This window comes from Triturus cristatus, chromosome 1_1 (genome assembly GCF_964204655.1).
Source record: "Triturus cristatus chromosome 1_1, aTriCri1.1, whole genome shotgun sequence".
NCBI classification, from domain to species: Eukaryota; Metazoa; Chordata; class Amphibia; order Caudata; family Salamandridae; genus Triturus; species Triturus cristatus.
The window spans coordinates 1,167,998,305-1,168,017,051 of record NC_140579.1 but is presented as its reverse complement, the minus strand read 5'-3'; the positions used below and the strand labels follow the sequence as shown (position 1 = coordinate 1,168,017,051).

General features: G+C 42.6%; 1 protein-coding gene across 6 annotated transcripts in view; it reads left to right on the top strand.

Moving 5' to 3' along the window:
• LOC146871802 (STE20-related kinase adapter protein alpha-like) overlaps positions 1-18,393 on the top strand; it is a 302,580-nt gene extending 284,187 nt beyond the window's left edge. For 5 of the 6 annotated variants that reach the window (XM_085651482.1, XM_085651464.1, XM_085651449.1 and 2 more), the window contains 2 exons: positions 5,506-5,548; positions 14,602-18,393. In XM_085651482.1, coding sequence (XP_085507608.1) covers positions 5,506-5,548; positions 14,602-14,754 — 196 coding nt within the window. In that variant the 3' untranslated portion in view covers positions 14,755-18,393. The remainder of the gene's footprint in view (positions 1-5,505; positions 5,549-14,601) is intronic. The other variant, XR_014981078.1, reaches the window with a different exon arrangement.
• Positions 18,394-18,747: the final 354 nt, after the last annotated feature.

Below are 18,747 nucleotides of genomic sequence, written 5' to 3'. Positions count from 1 at the left end.
CCCCAACCTCCTACAGTCTATGTTGAGTAGATCATTAGTGGTTTCTAGCGGCGGACGTCGCAACATCTCTGTATTCCTTCTGCTTGAGGGATAATGCAAGATGTGAGTGGCTCTGGTCATCTAAAATATGTTTGGATTCCAGCTGCAGGATGTCTCTCTGCAGTTGCTCCGGCTGGGATCACTTTTCGTTGTTATGGCCCGCTATCAGTGCTATACCCTGACCTAAAATGACCGTTTTGTAAGCGTCCCACAACGTCTAAGCAGATTCTACTGAGCCCTCATTTTCTTGAAAGTAGTGTTCTGAGGTTTCTTGGATGCTTTCGCAGATACAGGGTACCTTCAAGTACCAGGAATTAGGAGTTACCTTCTGTCCGTCACCACGGCCTGGGAGACAGTAAATAACGCACACCGGGGAGTGGTCAGAAATGCTCCTGGCGAGTTGGTGTGCCTTGCCAAAGTTAGAAAGGTCACAAGCCAGGCTAAGTATGTAATCAATGGGCGATAACCTCCCATGTGCTCACGAAAGATATGTGTATTGTCATGCCGTCAGATGGAGGGTGTGCCTCGTCAGCCAAGCCAAACGGCGACATAGTCAACTGGTGGTCGACGCAACACACCTCTGGTGTTGAGGGGGCCTCACTTAGGGTGTCATTAAAGTCTCCTCCTAACAATAAGCAACCATCAAGTAGCTGGAGTAGGAGAGAGTCTAGGTCTGCAAAAGCCATGTTGTGAAGCCTGGGAGATACATAGAGGCAAATTATATTGAGAGTTTTACCTTTCCATTGTCCTGCCAATGTAATGTATCTCCCATGCGGGTCCGGCCAAGTATTCTGCACGATAAAGAGGAGCGATTTACATAGGAGGATTCAAACCCCTCTAGACCCCCTCGTTAATCCCTTGGGCGACTACTTTATACCCCCACCTATCTAGGGCACGGCAGGAGTTGCCTTGAATGCTTTTCCTGTAACAAGACCACTTCTGGCGAATGGCGTTTAGGATATTGCTAGACCCTTTTCTTTTTAATTTTGTATCCTAGTCTGTTAACGTTCCGGGAAAGCACCCTAAAACTTGGAGCACCTATGTCTGCTGCCATGGAAGACCACAGGAAATAAAGAGGTTGAGAGCGCCCACTACGGGTGACCCTCTTCAAGGTTCGGAGCAGATGACCATGTTGCAGTAGGGACCACTACGATTTTCTACGGGACATCAGGAATAGCATGTGTGCGCCTGCACTCGATCTTCCTACTGGACTCAGAGGGGAAAGGAAACCGGGCCAACTACTCTGGTGTGCCGCTGTAGCCATAGAAAACTGTCACTTAAAATTGGGACTACATATGAAAAACAAACCTATTAATACAAACCCCAATATCATACCCCCACCCAGGCTCCCTGCATGATAGACCTAAAACTGTATTACCCCCCCCACCCCCTCATTCAACTGTGCAGAACGCCTGTCGCTCCAGAACATGACACTAACCAAAAGAGGCTGCAGGCACCACCATAGGGCCACCTAACACCCCCTTCACCCCGCCCCCTCCCTGAAATGAAAAATTGTAGTGTTATCATAGTTCCTGTCAACTTGCAAGGTGTCTCAGTTCCCTCTGTGCGGGGATCTGCGATGGATAACGCTCAAGGGCAGATTTCCGTTGATCCCGCGGTAGTTGAATAGGACTTGAAGTTATTAAGGGGTATGCACCACGTCACCTCAGCCATTCAGCTTGCGGACAAATTTCTCATGAAAGTCCTGAGTCAGTGTTAGTGTTCCCATCGATCAGTGTGGTGTCTCTAATTGGCTTCGGCCCCTGGCTCATGGGTGTTCTCACTGCCCTGTTGTTGCTTCAATCGAGGACCGTGTCCTACTTTTCCTACCACTCTCCAGCCATTCCCAGACCCCCTCCAGGTTGGGAAAGTACCAGGTCTTACCATCTACAACCACCTGTAGTTTCAGCAGAGATATCATGGAGTACTTGATGTCACGCTTTCTTGGTTCTCTTGACTTCCAGAAAGGAACGGCGCAGTCTTTGCACTCTGAGCGGTAAACTCCGGGAAAAAGGTTATTGCCCAAGTCTGTTTGCACCAGTCCAACATCTATGGAGACAGTCTATTTTGGCCTCAAGGGCAGTGCGTATTCCTTGTAGCGCTTCCAATATATCGGCAAGAGTGATGGAGTCCTCAGCCTGGGACGACCGGGTTTGTAATGTGCATTGCTCCTCAGCCTGCGACGCAACCATAGTGTCTTTCAGTGGAGTGAACTGGTCTAGTTTGGTTTGATGGACTGTGTGTGGGCCCTTGCTGCCCATCATGTCCACTGGGGCACCACACTGCTCCGCTTCTCAAGTGATCTGGTAATATTGTGTGGGGTGGGTTGCGTGTAGGGGAAGCGAAGTACTCGCAAATAAGGGCTCATCTGCAGCCTGTCTGCTTTCCAGCCTCCCAACACCGCTTCCATTCCCACAATCATCTATGCAAAGCGTGCCTGTGGCAATGTCTCTACCTCCCTCCACCCACCACCCCTCTATAGCAAACCACCAGACTGGTCACTAGATTTGGGGTGAGTAGGCAGCTGCATGATAAGATAGGAGCGCGTCACAAAGGAGGCCCAGTCTGTGTACCCACAAGGTGATAAAATACAGTTTTCACTCATTAGGAATGGTGTAGCGCACCATCCTAGGGTAAAAACAAGTGGAGTCCTCCAGTCAGGGAGCAATTCTGCCCATAAGGTCCGCACAGTTTTGTAGGATGGCATTTCATGTTCTATTGTTGATAGACTGCCTGGTAATTTCAGTCGGGCAGTGTAGGTCTCTCCTAGGATTGACTTCCTTTTTTTAAATATTTGTTTTTACAGTTTTATATAGCGCGAACTTGACCTGAAGGAATCGGGTATCAGAGCACTTTACATAACACCAGTTGCGTGACATGAGGACATTTTTGTTAGGCACGGGGAGATTAAGGGAATTGCCCAGAATCACAGGATGTTAAGCGTCATTGCCGAGACTCGAACCCGGTTCCTCAGATTCGAGGTCGACCGCCCTAGCCATTAGGCCAACTCCTTTCCCCAATCCATTCCTCTAGTTCCATATTGCAGCTAAGCTAGCTGGAGATACATCTTCATTGAGTGGCAAGCTGAGGACGAAGTGGTTGTTACTGGCTGTCTGAAATAGGCATTGTTGTGGTGGAGATTGTTACAAAATATTTTAAAAGGCCTTCCATTTCAGTGGCCTCCGCATCAGGAGATAATGTCAACAGATGTGTCAGTGAATGGATGGATGGAGGGACCCACTTGCAGGACTTAACAATGAGCGGCAGGTGGTAGTAAGTCGAGAAGAGTTTTCATGTCAGTGCCTTGGAACTCCGGGCTGTTTACTCGTGCCTGTAAGCTTTTTTCCTTTAGGCGGCGGCCTGATTTGGACAGGCAACACCACATGTATGCATTACATTTAACAAGGCAGAACACATGCCCTTGCAACATAGCTATCATGCAGATGCCTTCAGTCAAACCCTTGTGAAATGTCACTACATCAGGATCAACCCCAAAAACCTTTCCAGAGATGGGGGTCGTTCTCAGATAAATCTATTTGTGACAACACAAAATGGCTTCTCTTTGCTAGCCTGTATTATTACCAGGAGACTCGGGAGGAAGTGTTTATATGAGCTGGTTCTTCATCTTTACATATACTTTCTCCAAAGGTCCTCACCAAAGCGAATAAAGAACCGTGCAAATTGATATTAAGTGCTCCGTGTGCCAAAATATGCAATTTGAATACTCCACTGTTTGCTTTCAAAGTACACCTAGCATTTCTGTCTAGATAGAAGGGACACATTCTTCATCACCATATGAAGTCCTTTAACCTAAAGACTTGGCTCTTGGTTACCTAGATTGGAGCCACTGGTATGTTTTAGAAGTAGATGGTGCACAGGCAGTGCAGTTTTGCGGCATATCCAACGCTAAATGGAAGCAGTTCTGCATTTGGTGTAGAAGTGATGGCCTGTCCCCGCTTTCTGTATAGCCTTATAAGATACTGCTACATCTATTACACCTGGCTAATCACACCTTGGTGAAAATGCATCTGACGGCTATCTCCAGTTATCAACGCTCTTCCCAGGATTATGAAAAGGCTGTTCCGTGTCTTTCTTCCCCACTGAGACAACTGTCAATTCCCTGAGCACAAACTTTAGCCACTCCATTAGGCAGAGTTGACATTCCTCTCCTACAGAACATTCTCAAAGGATAAGCTAGACTGAGCTGCAAATCGAAGGACCAACCAGCTCGTCATGGCTTTTAGACGTCATGGAGCGGCCTTTCCCTCTCTATGCAGGATCTGTCGTGGCATTCAGCTTGCTGATGTCAGCTGCACATGACATCTGCCTTGCACCGATATGGAATACCAGGTGCATGGTTACCAACCACTTCTGCTTGGATTTGTACCCAGCAGCAGATTCTTCAGTGAGATGTGCAGTTCTGCACAGCCTCTTTCCATTAGGTGAGCCGTTCATTTTTTGCTGTATACTGCCGATTATCCGATTTAAACATTTGAGGCTTAAAGGAATTACTTACCATTATTTTATAGTTCTCCTGCTTTGGTGTTTTTCATTGTTTCGCATGCGACTCTTCCTCACTTTTACCCATGTGCTTTGAAAATCGAAGCAAACATCTGGGGGAGTGAGTGTTTGGTGCATTCACTAGATTGGCTTAGGTAGGTGCTTATCAATGAGGTGAATGTGCTGTTAAACAATCTGTTCTTGCACCCGTGGCCTTTTTAACAGTACTTATTACTGCTTTTGACTGCTGGGGATTCCCATACTGACAACAGTGAATAATTTAAGCATGTGAATCTATGAAAGATAACAACACTTGATAGCTATAGGTAAGTAACTCTCAAGTTTCCTATCATGAACACCCTAAAATTAAGCTATTTTGTTTTTTATTACATTGAAATATTGTTTTGGGAGTCAAAAGTTTAACCATGTTATTTGATAGAAAAGGGTATGTTTGTGCTTGCAAATGACCATTACGGGGCTAGGTTGGGAATGACCGTGTGAGCTAAGCTTAGATCTATTCTGGAATCAATCCAGCATTCTCTGCAGCCAGTAATAACTGCATTCTTGGAAGCACTTTCTGTCACAGGTACCTGTTTGTCTTCTCAACTACAAACCTTGTGTTAAATTCAATCCAACGTTGATTGGTCATTATATGGTCCAAGTAATGGCAACAAAGATCTGACCTGCATTATTAGCATTGTGTTTTTAGTTTAGCCTAATAGGATCCCTGCATAGAAATAAGAGTAAGGGAAATGTCCCTTTCTACAAGTACACATATTATTATAAATGCCATAAAGGCATGGTTAATGATTGGTGGATATAAGTCTCTTACAGTCTGTAAAGTTATTGAACTTGAAAATAAGCTGCAAATGTTACTCTGGCTGCTCTCACCGCAACATTGCCCAGAGTCTGTGTGATAATTAAACTGATATTTTAAAGTGCTCAAGCTCACTTCATCTTTTCCAGGCCTGGTGCAAGTGCCCTGCTGAACCATTCCTTCTTTAAACAGGTAAGGTCACGATCACTAATTGTGGGAGGCAGTGGTCTTGTATTTAAAATCTGTAGTTTGAAGTCACTTTGGAGCATGTCCCCACTGACACTGACCATCCTTGTTAAAATACATTCTCAAACTTTCCTCCCCTACTGTACTGTAATGCTGCAGCGCTAAATCACTCAGTTGTCCTGCTCGCCTGCCTTCCCCACTGGCCTGGAATTACATGGGCACCACTGTACAGACTGGAAAGCTTCTAGGAATCAAAAATACCACACTACCCACAATCTGAGATTCTCAATAAATTGAAGAAATTCCCATCTGCTCTTTTCTCAGAGGCTTCAGTTTATAATAGCAGTCATATATTCCTATACTGACCATGATGCAGTTGCAGTTGAGGACTCTTCAGCAAACTTTACTTTGATTTATAATTGGTACTGGGATCAATGGATTGCAAACTCTAGTCGGAGCTTTGAGTCCCTACTTAAGTTTATGTTGAATTTGAAGCTCTCACGGAATCTTAGTTTCCGCTTCCCGTATTCCCATTAACAACGACTCATCACAGTGTGTTTATCACACTCCTGGCCTTTTGACCGCTCCGGTAAGAACTTTCCTTTCAACTCCTGGAATTCTATGGACCTATTTATAGACCTCAAATACTTACTTATGTTACCTAGGGGCAATGTGATTCTGGTGTTGACTGTCCGCACCGATACCCTGTTTCACTTCAGTAATCGAGGAGGGGCTTAGTCGCATCACTTTTCCATCTTTCATCTCTGTTGTTGGAATGTTTAATTGTATTGTACCGTCCAGAGGAACTTTTTAATGCCTTTTCCCCTCATGGAGAGGACTCTTAAGATGGAAATCCTTGATTTTGGCGTAGACTTGTAGCATCATTTTGGCCTTCCTGCTCCTCTCACAGAACTACTACCTCTTGCTTCCTCGGGAAACCTTATTCTGCCAAATTTGGTTTATATCCATGTACATATTTCTTAAGGGAGCTTTGCTGTCAGCGCCAGGATACCCTCACCGGTGAAGTGTTCACTATAATCATAACATAACATGACCTATTCTGGGCTACCAAGGAATGAACTAGGAAGCAATTAAAAAACAAGTAGCTTGCTTTCTGCTACCGGGCTTTGGGGGAACTAACCTTCTAAAAGGTTACTTGAATAATGCACTTTGTCAGGTAGTATCGCAGCTTTATTGTACACTGATTAATCATGCCACAGGCAACCTACAGACCAGATGCGAGGCGTATATTGAGGAAATAGAAGACCTAGATTGGGAGATAGCCCTCATGGACCCAAGGGAGGTAGCTATTCAGTCCCAAGTTGAGAATTTTCCATAGAATTTATTACAACTGTGGTAAACTATTCAGAATGGATAGAGCTGCTAGCCCTGCTTACAGTGTACAGTGAAAGAGGGAACATTTCTACATACTGTATGGGGATGCCCCCCAAATAAGGGGTTCTTGAAGGATGTCAAACAGGAACTGGATGAACTTATGGGCCTGGAGATACCAGGAGCACCCTAATTGCTACTCCTGGGAAACCCAAACGATTTAAATATTCCACACCGTCTATTGAGATTCTGCAAGTTTGGGTTCATAGTGGCCCAATGGGAGCTTGCTAGACTATGGGGGCAGGTGGAAGCACCGACCGTAGTACAATGGAAGGAGGGTATGTAATTGTACAGGGAAGCTGAATGGGTAGTTTTCGAGAGCAAGGGGTGCCTTGGGAAATTTGAAAAGGTGTGGGGAAGTGGAGAACCTACCACAGGCTGGAGATGCAGGGAAAGAACATACAGTCTGGACACCCCGGGGAGTTGGCGCTGTACAATCGATCCGCTCTCTGATAACGTCAGACACCTGGGTTGTCTTTTGGAATTGCTTTTATTCATAAGATGCTAAAGAAAGAAGATCCAGCACATGGTTATTGTTCTGGCACTCCGGCGGTCATTGAAGGTCTGGCTGGGTTACTGAGGGGTCCATGTCCTCCCGGAAGACGTGGGGCGTGTGGAAATAAAAGAAATAAACCACTGGTCAGTGGGAAGTCTTTCTGACTCCTAACAGCAGGGAAGGGACTGTGAGGGACCACCGAGCTCTACCACCATGTGGAGAAAAAAAAAAAGTTGACCACCCATAAAGTATTACCCTTTCCCTCCCAGTGTCTTAGAAAACCCCTGTATGCGGCGATGTACCTGCTCTAGCCACGCTCCTCCTGGAGAGTGGCGGGGCAGCGCGTAGTGTCGCTGGCCTCTTGGCTCACTCTTGTTACCTGGCTCCTCCGGTTGGGCTTTAGGACTTTGGCGGTGCGGCAATCTCCCTTGTGCTTCTCCGGCGTCGTCCTCTCTCGGTCGGTTCCTCTCTCTGGTTCCCCAACATAAGCGCTCTGGCTTCCGATTTGTCCGCCTCTGATAGGAAGACAGGGACTGACGTAATTCCCTCGGACTCCGCCTCCTGCGCTTTCCACGATGTATTATATGTCCTGCATACGGAGCAGCAAAAAGTCAGTTTCCTGACAGTTCAGCGACTCCGGGTCCCCATGGGCCTACCTTGGACTGAGCTCGCATTCCGGATTACGGGGAGATGACGTGGAGGGTAGGGTCAATGCACAATTTCCACGCAGCTTATGTAACCTTGATACCACTGGACAGAAGTCGGGAGGGAGGGAGGTAGGTGGGTGGAACTCTCTCCAGTACGATCTCATCAGCTTGAGAGCTATCTGTACTGATGCTTGATTTTTGTGCCTTTAAAATCAATAAAAGTAATAATTTAAAAAAAATGCACTTTGTTACTTGTTTGTGAACCAGGATTTGAATTCATTTTTGCAAACATTATCTGGGACTCTGAGAAGTACATTAGCACTACTAGTGGCAGAATTCCTTTGATTATTTGGGATGTATAGAGACACTCTCATGGTCTCCTACATCTCCATCTTGGCATTAATGATCCAGTTCTCCAGTGTGATTGGTGTGGCACAGACATGCTCACAGGAAGATGTTCCTTCAGGATCAGTTAATCTGGATCAGGTAGTCTGGTGACCCTCAGTCGGTCTTCAAAGGAACTTTGTCTTTCAGAGGGGTTTTCAAGTGAGTTATGTTTTCATGACGGAGGAGGCATTTCGGAACCTTGACAGATAAAGAGCTGTAATTAACAAGTAGCTCTTTTCTGAGTTTCTGAACATCTGTTGTGTATGACCCAGGCAGTAAAGGAGTTTAATCTTTTTTTGCTTACTAGTTAAAGTACTTCAGCCTATATTAGGCCCTCTTATTTGTTTGAGAGTGTCATTCCTTGCATGTTTTATTTTGAGAGAAAGCAGCTGTTTGCCATGACGTTCTGTGCAACTTATTTGAGCGTTGCTAGGTTGGGCATGTGCTGTCTTCCTACTCCACCCCCTAGAGTTTTGAGGGTGGAATCTGAGATTTATATAGTTGATAAGAAGGCAGAGCAGGACAGGAGAGTAAGAACTTACCATGGTGATTATGAAGCTCTGCCTCCATTACAACACCCACCCACCCTATTAGAGCATATATCCTGCTGCAACCTTCCACGTCAGAAGAACCTTGTAGCAACTTGTGCTGGTTGGTTATGAATTGGCTAGAGCTGGGCTCGTGCGCAGAGGGACCTTGGTTCAGCAGAAACACCAATAGACTAGTCAATTTGTTGCGGAACCTAGAACTAATTGCAATACAATTTCTGTGAGTGGATTGTTATTGAAATTTTTCCGTAGAAAACGATGGTGAAAAGTCTACCACTCTATCATGACGCGTTAATCCAATATGGCGGATTTTTCAAAATGACTGCCCATTATTACAGATATAGGGTATAACTGTTTATATGCCCATGTGTGGTATCATTTAATATGTTTTTAGGGGCGGGAAAGTCAAAAATGACATCAAAAATTGTTTCTGATGACCATAATATCAAATAATCGCGGAATGTGTCAGACAAAGTTTGTATAATTTTCGTTGACTTGTATGAGAAAGTGTGAAGGAACGTAAATATTACAATTAACTTTTGAACTAAAAAGTTTGCTATGGTTTGTGTTTTGTTCTGTAACTTTGTTATTATTTGTTTTTTTTGTTAATCAAAAATGTTTCATTTATGTGTTACAGGTTCTTGCGAGTTGCTGTGAGATACAGTGAAAATGGACGTAGAAAAGTGTTTCATTTGTGATGTGGTGTTTCAAGAAGATGACGATGTATCTGTACTCACTGAAAGAGGAGTGACTGGAATTCAAAAAACATGCAAGGAGAGAAAAATATCTAAGTTTCATGTTTGTGTAGGGCAGAAAGTTCACAAACAATGTAGAGCGCGTTTTGTTAACTTGAAAACTCCGTTCCAGGAGACAGAATCAGATCCCACAACTTATCGTGTTCTACGGTCGTGTGAAACCCCGTTTGATTTTAGAAAAAAATGTTTTTTCTGTGGTACTGAGTTAAGTTTATACTTCAGGGAGAGGAAAAAAAATGCATGGTTTAATGCACGAACAGTTGAATTCAAATCATCAGTTTTACAAAAATGCAACGAACGCAATGATGAATGGGCAGACAAAGTTAAGAGACGTATCCAAAATGTGTCTGATTTACATGCTGTAGATGCATGCTACCACAATCAGTGTTACGTCAATTTTTATACTGGGAAATTCATTCCCAGGCAGTTCACTGATAACCCTCCAATATCTTCAGGTCGACCAGAGGACTCAGTTCGCCAGGAAACTTTTCTTCAAGTAGTTAAATACATGGAGGCAAATGAAGAACAAACTACTGTTGAAGAACTTGTTAATAAAATGCGAGAATTACTGCCAGAAGATAGCGAACCATACAATTCGAAGTATATGAAACAAAAACTCAAAGAGCATTTTGAAGATATAATCTTCATAGGAACAGTTGCAGGGACTACTGATGACGTTACTTTTAAAAGTACAGCTGCTCATGTATTGCAAGAGTACCACAGTCATAGCCATTTAGATGTTGAAGAGGATCGAAACAATCTCCTTATGGCAGCTGCTGAAATAATAATAAATGATATTAAAGACATCCCTGTAGAACCAGAAACCTATCCACCCATTGAAAACATGAGTAGTGTTGACTATAATGTGAGCTATATTCCTGATTCGTTAAGGCTCTTATCAGTTTATGTTACTGATAAAACCAACAGAGAGAGAAAAGTAGCTTCTATAGGACAGGCAATTATGCAAGCTGTGTGCCCACGAGTCTTAGTTGCACCGTTGCAGTTAGGGCTGGCAGTTCAATTACATGAGCTCGAGATTAGTAGTTGAAGCAGTAAATCATATGGGATTCTGCAGCTCCTTTTCAGAAGTTCTTCGTTTTGAACATTCAGCTGCAGCAGAAAGAGGAAATACTATACCTGTCCTTGTGGAACCTTCTGAGTCCTCCGAAATTCGTTCAATATGCAGCTGATAATATTGATCACAATATTATTACAATAGATGGCCATGGTACTTTTCATGGGATTGGCATTATCGCCACTGTGATTCCAACTGGAAAATTTTCAACGGTCATTAAGAAACGTCAAGTGTCATTTGAAGAACTGAGGAGGTTGGGGCAAATCCCAATAAAAACCATATCATTCACAGGCCAGTGGGATGCTTTTCTTAAAGTATAATACCATCAAGGAAATCGCGTACTGTGACCCATCTGCAAACCTGGATATTTTATTGAACATCTTACAACTACTCAGCAACAGTGTTCCAGGATGGCAAGGAGTATGCCAACTACTACATAAAGGTAACCATCCCGGTGTATCATCTGTCATCTTTCTGCCAATGATTAACATGGATCCAACAAATGAGACGTGTATTCTCTCAAGACTGTTTTTTGTTTCTGACCATGCCAAGAGATACAGCCAGACCCCTATTATAACATTCGACCAGCCTCTTTTCCACAAAGCACTTAGCATCATAGCCAATGAATCACAGGATAGTCCTTTGAAGAAGGCCATTCTGAGACTAGTAGGCCTGCACACAATCATGAGTTTTCTTGGATGCATCGGTTTTTTGATGCGTGGAGCAGGCTTGGTTGATAAACTTGAGATCATCTATGCAGGAAATGCTGTAAAGCACATGCTTTCTGGTAAAGCCATTGCAAGAGCGATTCGTGGTCATCTTATTGTTTCATCAGTTTTCAACACGATTTTAGCAACGCAAGCCCTTGATGATAACGGCGATTTACAGGCAGCTAGATCATTGTTTAATAATCTTCTTAATGGGAAGCTTTCTGTTGAGGATGTTACACATAATGCTGTTGTCGAAATTGCAACCAAACTGCTGAAGGCCAAAGATGAACTTAAATTTTACAGGACTCCTCGACTTTGGTTGCAATATTTGGAAATGGTCACCATCCTGAAACAATTCTTAAAAGCTGAAAGAACAGGAAATTGGCATCTACATCTTGCATTGGTAAAGGAGATGCTACCTTTTTTTGCAGCATGTGGCCATAATTTATATGGCAGTTCTGCACGACTGTATTATGAGAGAAGGGTTGAGCTTGAATTTGAAGCTCCTGCTGTATACACGGCATTTACAAATGGTCTGCATGTTGTCCGAAGAAGTGATAGGTTTTGGGGTGGCCTTTCCACTGATTTGGTAATTGAACACGTTCTAATGAAGAATATAAAAGGATTCGGCGGAATGACCCAGGGAAAAGGTATGACCGAACAGCAGCAGGTTGTCTGGGTTATGTCACGCCCTATTTGCGCCCATTTTAATGAATGCATGCAGGACTTTGCTTAAGTGAAGCATGCAGCAAGTGAGCAACATGTTACTATGACCAGTTCAAGAATTGAATGCGATAAAGGAGATACACAGAAAGTACTGGTATATGTAGAACAGCTCAATGTTTTTGAGCGAGACAGCAACCTGCGTAACATTGTCACGGGTGTTACCTATGACAGTGATGTTAATCCTGAACTGGCAGAAGAAATTGGAAATAGAATTCTTAATGCGATGACGGACAAAAGAGTCTCTGAGTTCTCTTTCAGAAAAAGCAACCAGGTGAAGGTAATGAAATCAGTTCAATCTGTTAAATTGAAAGAAGAAACCTTTGTTATGGATCCTGAACTATTGTTTCAGCGCTTGTTGCTTTGTGCTCAGATTAGTGGCGTGGATTTGCAGGAGGTGTTTCGTTATGAGCTTTGCTCATTCCCAGCTAGTTTATTCAATAAGCGTGGACTTATGAGGAAATCTGGGAAGTTGCAGCTTGCCAATTATATTAAAGAGCAAGTACCAGTCGTTGCTAACATGCCCGAAAATATGCAGTTCGTCATTGATGGTGGGTGGTTACTACATAGCCTTCCTTGGAGTCCAAATCAGACATTCCATGAGCTGCTTTGTGCCTATGAGAGATATGTGCTAACAAAGTATGGCCAGGCAATAATAGTATTCAACGGATATGGAGATACGTTTTCTACAAAATCAGAAGCCCATCTAAAACGAAACAGAGGTATTGTAGTACCTAAAGTAAATTTCATAACTTCTACCTCCATCGCCATCCAGAAAGAATTATTTCTGAGTAATAATGAAAATAAACAAGCCTTCATTGATCAATTATCGCAAAAGTTACAAGAAGCTGGGTGTAAAACCAAGCAAGCTCATAGTGATGCAGACTTCATGGTCGTTTTGGAGGCTATTGAGTCGGCCAAAACTCATCCTACAGCCATTGTTGGCGAGGACACCGATCTTCTCATACTACTCCATCATTTTCAAGAAAACCAATTTGATATTTTCCTTTGCTCAGAACCTAAGAAATCTTTCAAAAACATAACTGTGTATGATATTAGGAAATTAGCAAAAGCTTTAGGTAATGACGTCTGCTCTCTCATCTTATTTGCTCACGCCGTATTAGGATGTGATAGCACCTCCAAACCATTTGGATTAGGAAAACGTGACTCCATAAAGTTGCTAAGAAAATCAGGCAGCTTCAAAGAAAGTGCTGCCGTATTCCAAACTTCACAAAAATCAACAGAAGAAATTGAAAATGCTGGTCTTAATGCTAATATAGAGTTGTATGGAGGAATAACAGGAGACCGCACACTACATGATATGAGACTTCGAACTTTCACTTCAAAGGCAACAAAATTATCAATACATGTGAAACCGGAAGCCTTGCAGAGGATGCCTGCAAATATTATTCACTCAGAGTATATCATCAGGTGCAGCAGTGGATGGGTATTCATATGGATCCATTACAGTGGGGATTTGAAGTGAAAGATGGAAGATTGGCTCCCATTAGAATGAGTCAAGCACCAGCAGCAGATAATTTATTAAAATTTGTGAAATGTGGCTGTAGCAAGAGTCAATGTGCGACTCTGCAATGTATATGCAAAAGACAGGGAATAGTGTGCACAGATGCGTGCACGGATTGTTGAGGAATAAGCTGTTGCAATTCCATGGAAGTGGACATGGACGATGATTGAAATCATAATATTCTTATACTGAGGAGTGCTGTTTGAATTTCTCTCTTTAACAAGTTTCATTTGTCAGTGTCATATTGAGAAGTGCTATATTATCTAGTTGAAATGTGTTTATCCTTTTCAAATGATGTTAAAAAAATGTAAATAAAAAAAGTCAACTATGTTTGGCATATTAACATATAATTATCGTTGTTTATTGTATTAATCCCAATTTGATATTATGGTCATCAGAAACAATTTTTGATGTCATTTTTGACTTTCCCATCCCTAAAAACATATTAAATGATACCACACATGGGCATATAAACAGTTATACCCTATATCTCTAATAATGGGCAGCCATTTTGAAAAATCCGCCATATTGGATTAACGCATCATGATAAGAGTGGTAGACTTTTCACCATCGTTTTCTACGGAAAAATTTCAATAACAATCCACTCACAGAAATTGTATTGCAATTAGTTCTAGGTTAACCCATTTTTTTAAACTAATTTGACTAGACTACAAGCAATCATGTGAAGCCGTACAGTTGAAGAAGATCCCGGTCTTGCATGAGAGACTCAGGCAGCCCCAGACCAGTTAGCAAGGTGTCATATGTCTACTCTCATTAACATGCCTTTGTCGTTTCTTACAGCTCAAGCGCCGGCCATCAGAAGCTCTTCCAGAATTACTGCGCCCTGTTTCACCCATCACAAATTTTGAGGCTGCCCGCGCACAGGATCCTTGCGGTATATTTGGACTGGTAACTTGTCTGGAGCAGCTAGAAGTAGACGACTGGGAGTTCTAAACTGGAAACCAGAGGCGCTGAAGAACAGGAAAGCAGCTGAAAGATACTTTTTTTCTTTTACATTCAGACTCACAAAAAAACAAAAAATTGGTCGTGGGTCATAAGTGTTACATGATGTTTACGAGCCAAATAAAAGACTGTTTAATTTGGAAATAACATGAGGAACCCCTGGACTGCGGGCAGTTCGTTTGGTACCATCTCCTGGGAGTGAATTTCTGCCTTTTTAAACAAAAACAGGACCAGGCCTCGCGCGTGTACATTTGAGTTTGTAGACATGTGTACGTGGCTCGACGCAGCCTTGGGTTGCTGGGTTAGGTGACTGTAGCAGACTGATTCATTTGCTGGAAGGGTTCTTGAGAGAATGGAATGAGGTCATTGCTAATGATCACTCATTTGCATATGTATGTACATGATCTACATAGATTTACTATCATACATTTCTTAGTGTAGGGCGTTAACCAAAAATAAAATTAGGTAAGTCGATAAGAAACCCTTGTAGGGTCTTCAAACTAAAACTTGCACTACGGTAGTGCAAACGGGGACTATATCCCTTTAAAAATAAGTCGAGAAAGACCCTTACAAGTTTTATTTAAAATAAGTGTTACATCTGGAGCCAATTGTTACTGAGCATGCGCTTTTATGTGTGAATTCACCTGGATGTTTTGTTTTGATTCATTTTAACTTTCATTCTCACTTCTTTGAGTCCTGACCCATACAATTCTCTTGCTTAGCATGAGCAAGTCTTGGCATCACCAGCTGACGAGAGTTAATGGCATTTCCAAGAATCAGTGCTTACATTTCGTACGGTACTGATGGATTTTGACAGGTTAATGGAATCCTTTTCTGACTGCCTCATAAAGGGATGTGCGTTCATATTGTGTGGAAAGGTTCCTTACCCATTTTCCAAATGAGATGCTGGCGTTGGTGTGCTTTTGAGGTTTGCTTTTAGACTTCATTCGCAAAGCTTATCTGGCATGTTGGCTTTTATGGAGATGCACCCTTCTCGTTGGCATTACAATTTGAGAGACTTCTTTGGCTTTATCATTCCCTGTGTAAGTAACTTCCTAATGGGACCTAATTGCAGCCCTTTGAGAACTCCTACTGGCTCAAGGGGAATTGTGGAACCTCCTCGGACATCCTGCTGTTTATCTATGTTGTGTTCACATATCTTGACTGACGCAGAGCAGTACTTTGAGAGACCCACGTAAAAAGCTAGCTATCCATGTCTGGGCTGTTTGTTTCTACAAATCAGGTTTTATCCCTTAGTGTATTCTACTTGTTTCAGGTGGTGATGTGGGGTGAATAAAGTGTGCACTGATTACTTTTAAGAGATGCAGAACTGAAATTTCAGATCACCCCACTGCAGACTTGAAGCAGTGATATTGATAATTGGTGTAAATGTATATATTTTTTAACAAAAATCGCACCGTCCTGAGACCCATTCCATGAAAAATTAATGAATTAATATCTCCCATTTCTGATAGTTAATTTCCCAGAAGCCTTTTGTTAGTGGAACAATTCATTGCTTGAGCCACGTAAATCACGTCTATTAAAAAAAAAAAAACATTTTCTGATTGATCTATTTCCATCAAGTTGCCAAACGTGCACCAGTTCTCCAGATGCCATTGTTGCAGTAGATCCTTCGCTTGAATTGTCCGGGGCAAGTGCGTGCCCTCTGACCTTGCACACCAGTATAATCGCGGTTTCTATGTCCCCGCCCTCTGGCACTGGAGTAGGGACTTCCCACTATTCCAGGGTCTCGTGACCACACTTAGGACCTATGACCAAAGATTACTCCTTGAAAGCAGTTGTGGGCACAGAGACTGAGCTGCATCACTAGTTGAAGAACACCAAGGCTTCGATATTCAGTAGATGCATTGTTTCCAGTCTGATGCAGGTCCTGTCTCCAAAGCTATTTGGAGAAGAAAAACCCGACTCAACAGAGCTCAGAAGTTGGTATTTTTCTGCTAGGAGAATATCACCACTGCACTGAGTACAGGTAATGAGGCAGATTTCTTTAAAATCAATATGTATGTTTCACTGGAGTTTCACACACACTAGGGCATGCCATTCTTTGGGTCAAAGGTCAGCAAGTTCCTAGCAGTCTTCTGCTTGAGACCCCTTCCGTACACATAATCTGAAAGAGGAAGGGGCCTTTTGTAGTCCAGAATGGAGGAGTGCTGTTACTTCTCTTTCTTTTTCCCTGCAATTGAGAAGACCAACCACCAGATTTGTCTCAGTCAGTTTGCAGTGTTCACAATATTCGTTGGACCTTCGTTGGTGCCGTAAGTTTCCCTTTGGCATTCAAGCTTGCTATATATGCTTAAAAACATAATAACAGTGCATGGTACATACATCACCATGGTAGTCATTAATGAAGTTGTACTGTATTTTACTGCTGAGCTAAGATTTTGAACCCAAAGAAACAAAATGCTTGAAAAAGGGCCCACACTGGTGACTGACCAAATTTTGTGAGTAGCTAATCCTGCTGGCATGAGAAACTTCGGTCGGTGTAGTTTCTGGTCGGCCACCAAATCTGGTGACCAAAGAACATTTTCAGAGGCAATTATGACAGAGCATATTGGTGTCAAAGTGGCCCCTACAGGAAGAAAGTAAACTTGAAAATAGGAGCGACTATGTGGCATCATCCGATGATACGCCAGCTTGGTCAGACAGCATGCCGTTTTTAACCTTAGGGGTTTGCCATTGGATGAGAGACAGTGGTACATAATCTCCTTTACAGATTCTGACAAAGTGTTTGCCTTTACTACGTCCATTAGTAGGATTTGCAGCGGGTGCCATGCATTGAATCGATCCACTCATCCTCTGGGACCACTGCCTGCTTGCAGAGAGAAGGACTTCTTAAGTTTGTCAGTATTTACTTTCAATCATCCAATTGAATCGGAGGGTTCCCAGGGAAGGTGAATTTAAACCTGCATTCTCAAAATACTTTCAACTATTAGTAATGTCCTTATTTTGCCATTAAACATAGCTGATATTTTGTCTTTGCTCTTTTATGCGTGGGTGCGCATTTTAGCCAAGGGGTTTGGGGACAGACATTGCAGAGCCAGTTCATCCAGTGTCTTGCACACAGTGATACCATGTGGTCATGCTATGATTCTACCTTTATCGTCTGAAACCTGGGTTTCTTTTAGTCTCAGTCTGAAGTATGCATAGTTTAAGACTCCTGACTTACGGGGTGTCTATTCACTTTAATAGTTGGTCACGAATTTTGTCTTGAACAAAGGGGTATTATTTGGTCTCACATTTCCCAAGCATGTGTTTTTTTTGAAGTAGCACTACCTGGGATTGGTTTTTCCCTTGAAAGTTTAAACTTGAGCACACATGTACCATGTGGTTTCCAGTTAACATAGCCTTCGTACTCGAAATGCAAATGGGTCTGGTATGAATATTTCATTTTGCTCATCATTAACAAAACAAGTGTTGAATCCCTAGAGATGATCTTCCCCAAAAGTGGAGATGTAATTTTTTTAACTATGAGGGTGAAGGAGGGAATATGAACTATTTGTTTGTGAAATGCCTGTAAACGCATTATCCAGAGTTCTTTCATCTACACGTAAACATGTGAGTGATTAATGCCTTCTTGCCAAAATAAACTTTTTTAGTATTTCATAACAACTTCATGAGTATGTTGTTTATTTCACTGATCAGTCTTATAATATGTATAATGTGGTCATGTTCGTGATGTAGTCCAAATGAAACCACTCCATATGATACCTCTATTTCTTCTCTCATCTCTTATGTAAGCAGTGTGTGCATTATGGGACATGTCCTTCATGGGTTTCATGTATTTAATAACCATGACCTTAAGGTTTCTGTTTAGCAAGGAGACTTTATTCCCTTCTTTATATGACCACACCACTGTGGTGCCGAAACTAATGCTTCCAATGGATTGATCTGCAGATTCCTCACCTTTTAGAATATTCCTAGGCGTCAGAGTGGATATGGAGATTTTCAAGCAGTAGCCCCACG